Below are 16,425 nucleotides of genomic sequence, written 5' to 3'. Positions count from 1 at the left end.
CGATTCAGTGATTCCGAAGCGGCGACGCCTGCTGGTCAGAACGGTGTAAGTGCAATGAAAACTCCTCCAAACATGCATAAAACAGCTTTTACAAGCACTTAGAAATATTTAATCGAAAGTGTAAATATTAAAAGCAGTCAACAAATCATCAAACGCCAATCAGAAGCGAAGCGTCAGTGTTAAAGTGCCGTTCCTCCCGCGCTGCAGGGGGCGCTGCGGAGCGCTGCTGCGTGTTAGACACCGGAAGCGCTCTGCTGCAGCTGCTGCTGCTGTTGTTGTTGTTTGTTGATGTGGCCCATCGCAGATGCGAATCATGGAGTGAAGTTCTCCTGATTAAAACCAGCAGACGTCGTTAAATTGACCGCGGAGACACGAGCAGACCATGTTTAAGAGCTGGAGCTCATGGCTGGGCGCAGAGCCCGATGAAGAAGAGAAAACAGACAAACAGGAGAAAAACATCAACACGGAGAGCGAAGAAACACAGCAGCAGGCCTCAGGACTCAGCGGTGACACACACACACACACACACACACACATCAACACACACACACACACACACACACACACACACACACACACACACACACACACACACACACACACATCAACAGGAGGACATGCGGAACAAACGAGCTTTCCGTCGATGTTTAGGACAGCCCAAAAACATCTAAATACTGAGAAAATCGCCTTTAAAGTCCTCCAAATGAATTCTTAGCAATGCTATTACTGATCAAAAATTAACCTGTGATATATTTACTTACTAAATATCTCAGTGGAACATGATCTTTACTTAATAATTATATCCTAATGATATTTTATGACCCATATAATGTATGCTGTCTATTGCTACAAATAAACCTGAGCTACTTCTGACTGTTTCTGTGCTCCAGAGACACTTATATACGAGCTGATAATATCATACAGCAGGTTTTGTGAGGGTTATGATAATAGCTATATAAAGTGATGGATAGACAGATAGACACACGTTGCTCTTCATGTGCAGGAGTTGTAGACATGAGTCTGTGCTCGGAGAATGGTCTTGTTGTGTGTGTTTGATGCAGAGTTTAATTTCTCCGTCAGGCTTCATTCTGAAGTTTGCGAGCAGCGCCGGGAAGAAGATCTCTGAGTCTGTGGCGGAGACGGCACACAGCATCAAGAAGACGGTGGAGGAGAGCAACATCGACGGCATCATCGACAAGGTGCTTCATCCTCACAGAGAGCTTCGCTTCCACGACTAATGCATGCTTGTTTGAAATCCTGAAGGCATGATGTATGACCAACTGGGGATTAAAGGAGTATCAGACAACTTATAACTAAACCTTAGATTTTTTCATGTTAGATTTAAGAGTGACGATTCATCTTGTGTCATTACCATTAATAATACAAAATAAATATATATTTTAATTTATTTATTTTGGTTCATTTTTAAGCTTGAATTTAAAATGTTTATTATTCTCACTGTCTAGATGGAAAGCATTTTACTTAGATTTTAAATGTTTTATTTAGTTTTAGTTTTATTTAAGTATCATTGATTTACTTTTGTATATTTTTGTTAATATTTTATACGTTTTAGTAATTTTGTTGTGTGTTTTTTGTCACTTTTATTGATATTTTTAAATTTATATTTTCTTTTTTTAATTTTAGTGTGATTCATTTTTTAGTTTATTTGAAGTTTAATCTTCTTTTATTTTTATACTTTTATTAATATTTTTTAAATTTATATTTCCTTTTTCATTTTAGTGTGATTTTTTTTTTTAGTTTATTTAAAGTTTAATCTTTTTTATTTTAATACTTTTATTAATATTTTTAAATTTGTATTTTCTTTTTTAATTTTAGTGTGATTCATTGTTTATTTAAAGTTTAATCTTTTTTTTTCATTTTTATACTTTTATTAATATTTTTAAATTTACATTTTCTTTTTTCATTTTAGTGTGATTCATTTTTTAGTTTATTTAAAGTTTAATCTTTTTTTTTCATTTTTATACTTTTATTAATATTTTTAAATGTATATTTTCTTTTTTCATTTTAGTGTGATTCATTTTTTAGTTTATAAAAATAATAATCTTTTTATTTTTATTCTTATATTAATATTAATTTTTTTATTAATTTATATTTTCTTTTTTAATTTTAGTGTGATTCATTTTTTTTAGTTTATTTAAAGTTTAATCTTTTTATTTTTATACTTTTATTAATATTTTTTAAATTAATATTTTCTTTTTTAATTTTAGTGTGATTCATTTTTTAGTTTATTTGAAGTTTAATCTTTTTTTTATTTTTATACTTTTATTAATATTTTTTTAAATTAATATTTTCTTTTTTAATTTTAGTGTGATCCATTTTTTAGTTTATTTAAAGTTTAATCTTTTTTTTATTTTTAGACTTTTATTTTAATTTGTTAGTTTTAGATTGTATTTTTCTATTCTCACATTAATGTGAGTAAAAATCGGAGTAATTTTGTTGTCTGTCTGTCTGTGACTGTTTGTTCCTAGATGTCCATATTTATTATTTATTATATATATTTATGTATCAGTTCTAGTTAATAATAATAACCCTGATTCAGATTATAGCATCTCTGACTCAATCCTCTTTCAGACCATTTTGGGAGATTTTCAGAAGGAGCAGGAAAAGTTTGTCCAGGAGAAGAATGCGAGGAAATCAGGTATAGACATAAACTCCGTACAGCTCTTTTAAAGGGAAATCTTTTGATGTGTTTATGTATTTTCTGACTCTCTGGTCTCCAGACGCCGCGGTGCCGCCGTGGGTCGGATACACCGAGGAGGAGACCATCCAGCAGCAGATACTGGCGTTATCCGCCGTGAGCTGAAATCATTAGTACACTATGAAAACATATTAGCCCAGCTGTCATAATAACAAAAATGGCCTCCTGTGCCCTTCATAACAGCTTGTGTTCTTGCTGCCATCGTTTAGGTGCTTTTCGCGTTCTGGAAACCTGGGCTATTTTCTCCGCCTTTCTTTCATAGACAGCAATAATCATATAATGACTGATTCTCAGGACAAGAGGAACTTCCTGCGCGACCCTCCGGCCGGAGTGCAGTTCCAGTTCGACTTCGAGCAGATGTACGCCGTGGCTCTGGTGATGCTGCAGGAGGACGAGCTGCTCAACAGGATGCGCTTCGACCTCGTCCCCAAACAGTGAGAGTCGGCTCCGTTAAAGCCCTGTTCACTGCACTGTGAGAGCAGATGAGTCTGAGTCCGTGTGTGTGGACGTGTTCTGGAGGAACTACTTCAACCACGACTCTCTCATCAAGCAGTCTGCAGGAACTATTTCCACCTCACCGCTCCCCCGATAAAGCAGCAGCATAAACAAAAAGATAACAAGGCTCAACAACAGGCGGCTGACAGGAGAGAAGAGGAGAAGAGCGCCGCGCCGCCGCTGAACGAGGACACCTCAGGTGTTTAACTCTAAAACATGATCCTTCACAATCCAGCACAAGAAACTAACATAGAATACTGAAATAAAACTAAACATACTTTAAATACTCTCGTTTTCATTTAGTGTACTAAAATAAACTAAAACTGAAATATTAATGAATAAAAGCTAAGTAGACATTTAAAAAAAACTAATAAAAATGCAAAAATACAAAAAACTGTTGTTTTAGTATCCTCAGTATTACTAATATTGTTTTTGTTAACTTTTTGAAAAATGTTATTTTAATATTTTCTGTTTTCAATCTAATTTTAGCTAATGTTTTATTAATTTTGTTGTCTATTTATTTATTTATTTATTTTTTTTCAATATATCTATATTTTTATTATGTTTTGGTTTATTACTTTTTAGTTATTTTACTACTTAATACTAAAAAATTTTTTTTTTTTGAAATATTGCCTTGGCAATAAATAAAAATAAAATAAGTTTTAAGGTTTTTTATTTTCATTATATTTCAATTCATGTTTAAATCTTAAAAATGATTTATTTTTTTTATTTTTTATGTTTTAGTTTTAGGTAGCAATAATAACCCTGCAACAAAATGAATTACTGTAAAAATAACTCATGAAAGTAAAAATAAAATAAAAAAGCTATTAAAAAGGACAAAATTCCTAAAAATGTTAAGATAGAAGCTAATTAATTAAGTGTATTAATAATAATACTAACTATAACAGAATCTCATAACATTGACACAATATAATGAAATATGAAGGAAATGAAATCTACACAAAAAGCTCTAGCAGTTTATTTGAAATCTACACAATATTTACTCGTTTCAAATCATGAATTGTTGGATATTCATTCATAAGGCTGTGGATGGATTTTGACACTCGTCATAAATAGTAAAGTCATGGTTTAGACTCCTAAACGTGTGTGTGTTCCTGCTCACAGAGACCATCAGACCGAAGACACCGCCTGTGGCCATCAGCGCTAAAGCCAAGAGCAGCGAGGTAACGTCTAAATACTGAGAAAATCATCTTTACAGTTGTTCAAATGAATTCTTAGCAATGCATATTACTAATCAAAAATTAAGTTTTGATATATTTATGGTAGAAAATTTACAAAATATCTTGATGGAACATGATCTTTACTTAATATCCTAATGATTTTTGGCATAAAAGAGAAATGTATAATTGTGACTCATACAATGTATTGTTGTCTATTGCTAAAAAATACCTGTGCTACTGATGACTGCTTCTGTGCTGCAGGGACACATATAAACAAACCTTCAAAATTTTAGACAAGCAATCAAGTAGATTGCATCATTGTAACATTTTACAAAAATACAGTTTGCTTGGACTTGACGAGTTTTTGTCTCTAATTGAAATGTGTCGGTAAGCGTGCTCCAGATATGATGTGCCAGTTATCAGTAAAACAGAATAGTACAGGCATCATGACAAGAGGTGCAGCTACACAGAAACACTAAATGAGCTCAATACACATTTTCAGTTCGCTCGGGAACAACACAATATCAAATATCAAAAAAACATTTTTCTAAACATAATTTGTTTAATAATAAACTGTCTTAGGTTTTTGTTACGTTTACTGTGCTTGTTACTTGACATCCTCTGTGTATTTTTTAATTGTGTTTTAGAAGGGACTGTGTGTATAATACACAGCCTGTGTTCTCTGTGTGGCAGGAGGACGAGGACATCTCCACCAGCCCCGGCGTGTCTGAGTTCGTGAGCGACGCGTTTGACTCCTGCGATATAAACCAGGAGGATCTGAGGAAGGAGATGGAGCAGCTGGTGCTGGATCAGAGAGACGGTGAGTTTGACGACTGCTGGAGCTGTGCACCAAAAACACCCTGGTTCTTGTTAAAATCTTAAATTAGATTTTCATTTTTAAATCTTCCGTTTTTGTTTCAATTTAATATATAGATGTAATTGAATTTTTGTCTTTTTTATTATTTATTAAGTTTTACATTTTTTTTCTGTGTGCATCTTTTTTTAATAATACCAGGGTGATAATGCTATAACAACTATAACAGTAGTAATGTTTTGCATTGTAATGATTCTTCTTTTTTGCATAATGATTTTTTATTTCTTTTTTTGCTGAGAATTTTTAATAATGTTTTGTTTATCTCAGAGCAGTGTGTTTTTTCCTTTTTGTTTTATTTGTATTTTTTTTGTATTTCAGCATAATTTTTTATTTTTTTTTTAGTTTATATTAAAGTACTTCAATAACTAAAACTCAAATGTTTTTTTATTTTAATTTTAATTAATTTAAGCTGGATTTTGAAATAGAGAAGTCTATAAAATAAAATAAAATAAAACTAAAATTAATATAAAATTGAATAATAAACAAAAATAAAATAAAAATAAATAACATTAAAATAAAATAAAATAAAATAAAATAAATTAAAAATAAAACAATTAATAAAAATATTATATCTTTAATATTTCTCTTGTTTTGTCCATTCGTTCTCCGACAGAAGAGACGGCCGACTGGGAGAAGGAGCTGCAGCAGGAGCTTCAGGAGTACTATTTCTCTTAATTGAGGTTTTCCGTGTGTATTCAAATGTGGGGACCGGAGATGAGGAAGGATTTGACGACAGCTAAAGCAAATAGACTATCCTGTACCGTGATATTGAGGAGATGCTGCAAGACGAAAAGCGTTTTGTCGCCTTCCTCTGGTGTGGAGGAACAGAATATCATACAGGATGAAAGAAGAATGAATCAATAAAATTGATGTTTAGCAGCAATATAAACGTATGTTTGTAGTGAGTGAGGAAATCGTCTGACTCGGTGAAAATCAATTTCCTTTAAGACCGAATAAGATCATGAGGTTTACCATACTATGCTAGATGATCTCGGTAAGCGGCCAACAATGAGTTAGTGCCATTTAAACGACACACTATCGAGAAGAGTGCATTTGTGCATCGGAGGCGAGGGTACGGGCGTGACCCCGGGAAAACCGCGACGGTGCTCACGACTGACGGCGCCTCCTCTGGTGTGGAGGACACACAGCTGCGCTCAGATGAAGAAATCCGCAGGACGTTTCTACTATTCCATCAATCTGACTGGACTGAAATATCAGGGTTTCCTATAAGAATGTTTAATAAATGTGATGTTTAGCAGTGGAGGGATTCGGTGAGGTGCCAACATGCACAGAACTAAGACCGTGAGAACACATAAATCACATGTAGTCTGCTGATTTATCTTTTATTTCTTTTTATTCACTGAACGGTTGTAGTGCTCAACACTAAAAGCACACATATCGAGTGCATAAACACTGCGGTGTGAAGCCAAACATTTTAATGGCTTGTCATTCCTTTATTTGTTTTTGATTGATGAGTCGATATTTGTACTCAAGGCAGGTTTTGGTGAAGCATCTGAAATAAAACTGAATTCCATACCTGTTTATTCATACAATATAACCGTATGTTTGTAAGGTGAGAGGTTTAATATAACTCTGTGTCTGTTTGTTTTTGTCTTATTATTTCAAAGATGAATAATCATGAATTTGCTGCAGTAAATAAAGTTTAAGATTCTCTGTTTTCTGGTTTCTCGTTTAGTTTAATAGACTATGCTACATGTACACTCGGTTTATACTATAATAACGGAAATTAAATGAAACGTTTTACTGTACACAAAGTAAGATTTAACGTGTCTTTATTATTGTTCTGTATGGATATCCCCGTTATTTAATGACATGTACGCATTTGTGCGTTTAATGGCGCGCGCATGTGTTTTTACAAGTCATTTGTTCGTCTTGAACACGTCACTGCGCACGTAGACGTAATGGCGTCACTCGGGTTGCCAAGTGCTGTAGGAGTCCGCTGAATTCGCCTTTGCTCATCACCATAAACCCAAGAGGTACATAACATTTTTAAATAATAATAATAACAACAACAACAAAACTAGTGCTTTGCATTGTAACACATTATGAATAAATATATTATGGCACAGGTAGCTATAATGATTTTTTAACTTTCTTTTTAATATTATTTATGTGTTTTTTTGTTTGTTGTTGTTAATGTATATTTTTTGTATATCGTGGAGGGTTATGTTTACATTGTATCACTGTTCTAATACATTTCAGGGTTATTATAGTTAACTAAAACCATAGATAAAAAAAGCTTTATTTTCATTTTTACTAAAATAACTAAAATAAAAATGAATAAACTATAAACACACACACACATATAAAGGAGAACTACTAAAATGTCAAAAACAAAAATTACTAAAACTTTAAAAAATCAAAACGGATTATTGCAGTGCTGTCAAACGATTAATCGTGATTAATTGCATCCAAAATAAAAGTTTTTGTTTACATTAAAATATATGTTGTTTATATATTAAAAATATTTATATATAATGTGAATAATATGAATATAAATATATACATGTAAATATTTTTCTGTATGCTCGTGTATAATACACTCAGCACAAACAAATGTTATGTAAACAAAAACTTTTTTTGGACGCAATCAATCGTTTGACAGCACTAAAAAAAATTTGTTTATTACATTTTATTTTGTTTTTGCTATCTTCTGTGTGGTGGGATTTAATTTAATTTTATTATTTAATTTTATTTGTATTTATTTTATTACTTTGTGTTGTTGCTCGTCTGTGGCGAGGGGTTTTCCCCGAGGATCTGGCCTCCCGCGCGCAGTCCGCGGTGGGAGCTGATGGAGGCGCGATGGCTCCGTTTCCCGACGAGGTGGATGTTTTTACCGGGCCTCACTGGCGCATGAAGCAGCTGGTGGGGCTCTACAGCGAGAAGGTGGGTGTCTGATCTCTTTAAAGTGTTATTTTACCCACCGAGGGAGTTTTTAAAGTCGTTTAAAGGCGTGTTTGAGGAGCGCTAGTTGTTAGCTAGACGGCTAATACACAAACATCAGCGTTTAACGTGAACGTCTGATAACCGTCAGATCTCAGATCAGCACAAACACTTTATTCCATCGTTATTTTATGATATTATTCACATTTTATCCCATTCGTATCCTTAGACAGAACCTATGAGAGTTTACTAAGAATGTCTGATCTCAGATCTGTTCAAAACACGATATCAAATGCAATATAAACATCTAGAATCGTCATAACGTAAGCATTTGAGCTGAACTTCTGATCTCAGATCTTTAAAACACGTCATCTGTATTGACTAATAATAATATAAACACTCAACCTGCTCCTAACCCACGTGACATATGGAAATACGCAGTGTCTGAAAGTATGGCACAGTGTGATATTTTGAAAATGCATAGTGTGTTTTTGATCGATTTATTGATTTGCTGACACATTATGAAGCTCTAACTATCTGTGTATTAATGTGTAACACAGATGTGAATTACGCCACATTCAGTATGTCTGATCTGCAGTCACATCATTTCTAGATTCAGGCACTTTAAATGTGCTTCATGCACTGCAGATGAACATATACGACATTAAACTGAAGACAAGTGTCATGCAGTGACCTGCTTTAAGATAAACATCTCCGTCTGATTCAGTTCTGCATGGAGATCCTGATGCTTTCGGTGGATTTTAGTGGGTGTGTAGCTTTAAAACCTGCATTCACACACCCTGATTATGTAAGATGACTCGAGTGTCTGTGTGTGTGCTGTGTGTGTGCTGTGTAAGTAGGTTTGTTGTGTTTAGTACACACACACACACACACACACTCTCGTATCTCAGCTGCAGGGTCGACTGCGTCTGAACTCTTGTGACACATGACACACATTCAGCGTTATATAACACTAATGCTCCTCTGATTGGAGTTTGTAATGATCGACTGTCGACGCCGTCATCTAGAGCAGAGCTTTTCAATCGTTTAGATGCTAGAGAGCCATAAATATTATCATCCTCGTGTGAGGGACCGCCATCCTACAAAGGCAGCTATATATACAGTACAGGTCAAAAGTTTGGAAACATTACTATTTTTAATGTTTTTGAAAGAAGTTTCTTCTGCTCATCAAGCCTGCATTTATTTGATCAAAAATACAGAAAAAACAGTAATATTGTGAAATATTATTACAACTTAAAATAATAGTTTTCTATTTGAATATACTTTAAAACAATAATTTATTCCTGTGATGCAAAGCTGAATTTTCAGCATCATTACTCCAGCCTTCAGTGTCACATGTAACATCCAGTCTATCACATGATCATTTAGAAATCATTCTAATATTCTGATTTATTATGAGTGTTGGAAACAGTTCTGCTGTCTAATATATTTGATGAATAAAAGGTTAAAAAAGAACTGCATTTATTCAAAATAAAAAAAAATTCTAATAATATATATTCTAATAATATATTTTCTTTACTATCACTTTTTATCAATTTAACACATCCTTGCTGAATAAAAGTATTGATTTTATTAAAAAAAAAATTACTGACCCCAAATTACTGACCAGTAGTGTATATTGTTATTACAAAATATTTATATTTTAAAAACATAGCTTTTTTTTTTTTCAAAGTATCCTAAAAAAGTATCACATGTTCTGAAAAAATATTAAGCAGCAGAACTGTTTCCAACTTTGATAATGAATCATCATATTAGAATGATTTCTAAAGGATCATGTGATAATGATCCTAAAAATTCAGCTTTGCATCACAGAAATAAATGATAATTTAAAGTATAATACATTTAAACACAATTATTTTAAATTGTAATAATATATCACAATATTACTGTTTTTTTTCTGTATTTTTGATCAAATAAATGCAGGCTTGATGAGCAGAAGAAACTTCTTTCAAAAACATTAAAAATAGTAATGTTTCCAAACTTTTGACCTGTACTGTGTATATATATATATTAGGGATGTCAAATTTCAATTATTTCCATGATCGATCGTCGTTTAAATTAACGATCAATTAATCGATTAATCGTTAACCATAATGCTGCAAAATGTGTCTGTTGCGCAGGCACGCAGTCACCGGCAACACAGGATGTGCAAAAGCCACACACACACACACACACACAAAACGCTTTCTCACTTGAATTAAAGGGGTTTTAGTCTGAATAAAATGCTAGTAGCAGGATTCTAAAATGAATAGATATGATTATGATGATTTCATAAAATGAAGAGAGCGCGCCATACTTTTGAGGTAATTTTACTTTGTTGACTGTTTCCCTGCACGGATACCGCTGAACGCGCCTCTTTAAATGGTTTCGTGGTGCTCGTTGTTATATTTTAAAACATAATTGCAATATTTTCAACTGACATTATGGTATTTAAAATAAAATCATCCCAAACGTAACTGTGGCGCGCATGTGACTGCGCTGCACATGAAGTGAAGGCTACATCGGCGCTGCTGCACCAAAACACTGTTGCTCACAATAATTTGATCCTGCTAGATTCTGTCCTAGAAAATGTCAGATTTTTGCGATCCAGTAGGCCTATTTGTTTTTAAAAATCCGGCATATAGTGCATTAGATCGTGACAGTACATGCGCGCGTGCAGACGAGGACGAGCGAGCGCGGCTTTGGCTAAATTTATTTGGAGGTTATTGCTCATGTCTCATTCGGCACAAATCCAAATGCTTCCATATTCGCAATGCATTTGAATGTTAAACTATTATTTATAACGTAAACTAGTTTTGTACTTAACACGCATTCGCATATAGACGGAAAAGATCATTCTCTTCACATGAGCAAAAACGTCATTGGCATAACAGCAGAGTGAACCGGTATAGGCTAAGGTCTATTTAAACTGACTAGTGTAACCTTTTGAATGTTTAGTTGACTATTTTATTTTGATAATGAACAGACTGCGATGTAAGTTTGAATCGCTAGAATATACGTGTGCAGCAGGCTCCGGCGCGATCGAAACAGCTGAGACATAAAAAAAAAAAAAAAAAAAAATAAACCTTTTCCAGAACAGTTTTTACTTTCATTTGTGCACATTCACAATAAAAACAGAAGATTTGTGCTCTTGTAAAATAAAGCAAACAAACAGAATGCGTTGTCATCCTTTTTTTTTTCTTTCCGTGAACTTATGGAGCGCAACCACACTTCTGTTTTAAATCCGGTATCTTAATTATTGAAGTCAGATATATTTCGCATATTTAAAAAAAAAAAAAAAAAAACAATCATGAAAACAAATTGTCATTTTTATTTTGGGCCTATTACTTATATAGGCTATACATTTTCCTTAACGCATCATATTTTGTCCCAGAGCTTATGAACCTGTGCCCTAGTTACTGTAGGTCCATGCAGAAACTTGTGAACGATGGCGTCACCGTTTAGTGACATCACTGAATGCTGCGGGAAAACGTATTGTGTCGGTCACAGCACCTATTAATCGCTGTTTTGAATCCAGCAATTATTTATTTAAAAATTATAAGCTCTGATTATGACAAGTGTGGTATAAAAGCTTTGTTTATTAGAGGAATAATAGGAAAAATGTTAGATGCCTCTGGATGCCGTTCGAGGCTATAGCCTTCATTTACGCGGCTTTGTTCTGGTTTTACCTTTAGTCACGAATTTCCACAAATTCAATAACATATAGGCATTGTTTCTTTTCCTAAATCTTCACAGTCTAACCCTCTAATTTCGCAGGTTTATTTTATTATCTTTCACTTTTAATCACTGTTTTCGCATTTCTTGGTAAACATGCGGGAAGGGAAATTAAAGATTTCATAAATTAAGAATTCGTTCGATTTAGTAACTTGTTCCCTTATTTCACTTAAATCATGGGTTATTTAGGGAACAAAATTAATGAAACATGGACAGTTGCCACAAATTAATAAGTCGTAGGAATGAATAAACAAGTTGTAGTAATGAATAGACTATCTGTCCTGTGTTCCGCAGCCCTGCAAAGCGCACGATATGAAACAGTTACCTGATGAAATGACTTAGTTACTACATTTCTATTGCTTTTTATGTTGAAGAACTTTCATGATGTTTCTATTTTAAATGTACTTTAAAGTTTAAATCACATTAAAAGCTTAATTTGTACATTGTGAATGAATGATGATGCTTATATATACCGTCACTGTCACTCACAGCCGCTCTCACGTGTTCTGCGCATGAGCCGCACGCAGCCCAACATTAAACACCCCAAACAAAAAACAAAAACATCAATCGATTAAATCTATAATCGGCAACAATCCAATCATCGATTAATCGTTGACATCCCTAATATATATATATATATATATATATATATATATATATATTATATATATATATTTGGAAAATATTTATTTTCTAGTATTACTTTTTTTCTATCAATTTACTACAGTACTCTACTGTTGTGTACTATGTATTCAATTTTTATTTATTTACTTTAATTTGTTGATTTTAATTATTATTTTATTTATTTGTCAACTTTTTTTTTTACATTAATTTTAGTATTTTTGTGTATTTAGGTCTTATTTAGGTATTTCCATTTATTTGTTTGTTGTAATCAGATTTTTCTATTTATTTTTTTAGATTTTTCATTAAAAAAAAATCTTGTGTAATAAAACGTGTGTTTGTTTGCTGGTTTTTATTGTATTTGTTATACTTTAATTGGTTTTGCCATAAAAATAGCCCTAGATGCTGAGATGGCATTAAATAAAAATATTAAATAAGACACCACATAGTTATTTAATTTTTATCTATTTTTTATTTGTTTTTAAGTTTTTATTTATTTTAATTATGTTCAGTTAGATTTAATTTTTTATTTATTTTTATCTTTTTTTTTATCAAAGTACTTTATTAATTTGAATCATTTTTAAAATGTATTTTTGTCATTTTTAAGTTTAATCATTTTCAGTTAGATTAATTTTTTAGTTGCCTGCTTTGTTCAAGTTTTTATTTAGGGCTGCAACTAACGATTATTTTGCTAATCGATTAATCGGTCGATTATTTTTACGATTAATCGATGAATCGGGTTTATGTACTTATATTTTAGTTTTGCCCATTTTTTTCCCCAAGTAAATTATAAACAAAGGGTCTTTATCATTCAACATAGACTTTTTAGAGATTTTAACCATTTTGCATTGTCATATCCTCGTCAAAAACATACCTGGAGTTGTGTTTTATTATGTGTTAGTTATCCTTTGTCGAACTCTTCTGCAATCAAAACACTGACCCATACTACTCTAGCAAATTTCACAAGGAGATTTCAAATAATGTTTTCACCATGGCAGTCCTTACGGCTCCTAAAGTAGTTTAACATCCCGAACAAAGCTTATTAAGGAATCTTTCAGAACATTTTTTCACGAAGAATAAGAATAAAACAGAATAAAATTTATTATTTCACATTGAGAATAAGAACATTCATATTTTTTGCTAGAAAAACTAGCATGTTCACTTTGTCAGGTTTAAGGGAGGCCCTGAAAGACGTAACGACGTTACCTGCAGCACTGAACACACTTTCTGAGGGAATGCTTGTAGCGCAAATGGTCATATATTTTCGGGCTACTTGGAAAGCAGAGGGAATCGGACACTATTGTCCCGCCACCAGACAAGAGGGTCTGCGTGGGAATCCAGGGCTTCCTCCTGCAAATACCTTCTGATCTCTGTGTCTACACGAATTCTCTTGGGGGTCGGAGTAGATGTTTTTTCTTTTTTTCCCCCAAGTAAGTCAGCCAGATTCGTTTTTTTTATTACTTATATAATATATGAATTATATTTAATATGATTTATATTTTATATTACATATTTGTACATGTTTAGCTATATTAATATTTATATAGATATTACGTGTGCGCTTTTTTGTCTCAGGGGTTAATGAAGGCTATTTAACGAAGGCATATAGCCTAGAGTAATATAAATATGTAGACATATAGGCTAAATTAATATAAATATTTAAAAATCTATAATATATATATAAATATTATTATATATTTTTTACATATTGATATTAACTTAGCCTATATCTCGTGTGCGCTTTGGTCTCAGTGTGGTTCAAGGCTATAATTTAACGAATGCTATTTAATTTAAAGTGCCGCTGCTCACAATATTGTGGTTGTTTTTTAATTATAAATAATAAAGATAAATATAAATAATATTTATAAAAACAATGACGGTATTGTGAGCAGCGACACTTTGTTAAATTAAATAGCATTCGTTAAATTATAGCCTTGAACCACACTGAGACCAAAGCGCACATGAGATATAGGCTAAGTTAATATAAATATGTAAAAATATATAATATAAATATTTATATATATTATAGATTTTTAAATATTTATATTAATTTAGCCTATATGTCTACATATTTATATATTATACATATAAATGCCAATGTTTCGATGGAATAGTAGCTTAAATGCGCAATTGTCGGCTGCGCAACCACGTGAGAGAATTGTGTTAAGCAGAATAAGCACGTGCAATTAAAAACTGAGGTCCTGCTTTTTTGGCTTTCTCATGAGTCATCCGCCTGTATTTTATGCTTTAGTAAAATGAAAATTGAAATGAAATTCAATATATAGGCTACAAGACATTACACAGGTACTCTAGGCCTAATAGTTAATACAAATTGAATGCTATTAGCCTATTAGAGGGGCATAGATACATTTTTTTAATCTAGATTAATCTCACTGTAATCTTGGAATTAATCTAGATTAAAATGGCTCATTTGAATTCTGCCGAAGGCATTCAAATGTGCAGGCCAAGGTTTTTTTTTTTTTTTTTTCTGTTTTTTTTTGTGCGGTGATGACGGTAACAGGTTTAGACCCGCGGTAGGCGTCACGTTACCTCTTTATAACCTAAATACTCATAAACTTCCCATTCCCACTCTCGCCCTATTTTTTTTGTTCATTTTGTATTATCTTTTTTTTTAATCTATTTATTCATTAAGTTGGTTTGTCAGTTAGATCTTTTTATTATTTATTATTTTCATCCCTAGACCTCTGTGAAAACCCCTGGTCTAGAGAGGACTATAGCCAGTATAATGGCAATATTTTACAATCATTTCTGAGTCATACATAAAATCTCAATATCATAACCTCAGAATGGCCAGAGTCCCTCTGATTCTTAGGCCTGAGTCTATAAGGCTCTGATCTCTACTGTACACAGTCAGTAACTGGATCATCTTTTATATGAAACGGATGAGAGAGATGTTCTGGATTATTATGGTGTCATGTTTCATGGCTTTGTTTGGTGTGTTTCCGTCCACAGCTGTCCAACACCAACTTCTCCAACAACAGGGACTTCCGCTCATTTCTGCAGTCGCTCCTGGCCACGTTTAAGGAGTTCAAGATGCATGAGCAGATCGAGAACGAGTGCATCATGGAGCTGCTGCAGGAGCGCAGTCAGACCGTGTATCACGTGCACGCCAACAACAAGCTCTCTGAGATGCTGTCGCTGTTTGAGAAGGGGCTGCGCAGCGTCAAGGTGAGAGTGTGTGCGTGCGAGAGAGTGTGCGTGCGAGAGAGTGTGCGAGTGTGCGTGCGAGTGTGCTTGCGTGCGAGAGTGCGTGCGTGCGTGCGAGAGTGTGTGCGCGTGTGAGAGTGTGTGCGCGTGTGCGAGAGACTGCGCGTGTGTGCGTGCAAGAGAGTGCGTGCGCGTGTGTGAGAGTGTGTGCGTGCGAAGAGTGTGTGCGTGCGAGAGTGGAGTGTGAGCGTGCGTGCGAGAGAGTGTGCGTGTGAGAGAGTGTGCGTGCGAGAGAGTGCGTGCGCGTGTGTGTGAGAGTGTGTGCGTGCGAGAGTGTGTCCGTGCGAGAGAGTGTGTGCGCGTGTGAGAGTGTGTGCGCGTGTGCGAGAGACTGTGCGCGTGTGTGCGTGCGAGAGAGTGTGCGTGCGCGTGTGCGAGAGTGTGTGCGTGCGAGAGCGTGTGCGTGCGAGAGAGCGTGTGTGCGTGCGAGAGTGTGTGCGTGCGAGAGCGTGTGCGTGCGAGAGCGTGTGCGTGCAATATCCTTTCCATACAATATACTTTCGAGAGAGTGTGCGTAGAGTGTGTGCGTGCGAGAGTGAGTGTGAGCGTGCGTGCGAGAGAGTGTGCGTGCGAGAGAGAGTGCGTGCGCGAGAGAGCGTGTGTGTGTGCGAGAGTGTGTGCGTGCGAGAGCGTGCGTGCGTGTGAGAGCGTGCGAGAGTGTAAGAGTG

The 16,425-nt window shown here is 34.3% G+C and overlaps 2 protein-coding genes across 2 annotated transcripts in view; both read left to right on the top strand.

Annotated features, from left to right (window-relative positions):
* Window positions 1–231: 231 nt before the first annotated feature.
* On the top strand, window positions 232–5,944 carry LOC109062158 (synapse-associated protein 1-like). The gene is made up of 10 exons (XM_042750553.1): window positions 232–506; window positions 1,081–1,199; window positions 2,593–2,659; window positions 2,742–2,815; window positions 3,014–3,153; window positions 3,197–3,275; window positions 3,320–3,413; window positions 4,340–4,398; window positions 5,089–5,215; window positions 5,883–5,944. The coding sequence occupies exons 1-10, from the start codon at window positions 383–385 to the stop codon at window positions 5,942–5,944; spliced, it is 945 nt and encodes a 314-aa protein (XP_042606487.1). The 5' UTR covers window positions 232–382.
* Window positions 5,945–8,031: 2,087 nt separating this feature from the next.
* LOC109081505 (F-box/LRR-repeat protein 5-like) overlaps window positions 8,032–16,425 on the top strand; it is a 22,678-nt gene continuing 14,284 nt past the window's right edge. The window contains exons 1-2 of the mRNA XM_042750221.1: window positions 8,032–8,176; window positions 15,503–15,718. Coding sequence (XP_042606155.1) covers window positions 8,093–8,176; window positions 15,503–15,718 — 300 coding nt within the window. The 5' untranslated portion in view covers window positions 8,032–8,092. The remainder of the gene's footprint in view (window positions 8,177–15,502; window positions 15,719–16,425) is intronic.

The sequence above is a fragment of the Cyprinus carpio genome, chromosome B23, assembly GCF_018340385.1.
Source record: "Cyprinus carpio isolate SPL01 chromosome B23, ASM1834038v1, whole genome shotgun sequence".
Taxonomy (NCBI): domain Eukaryota; kingdom Metazoa; phylum Chordata; class Actinopteri; order Cypriniformes; family Cyprinidae; genus Cyprinus; species Cyprinus carpio.
Note: the sequence above shows the minus strand (reverse complement) of the source record. Positions and strands in the feature narration are given on the sequence as shown.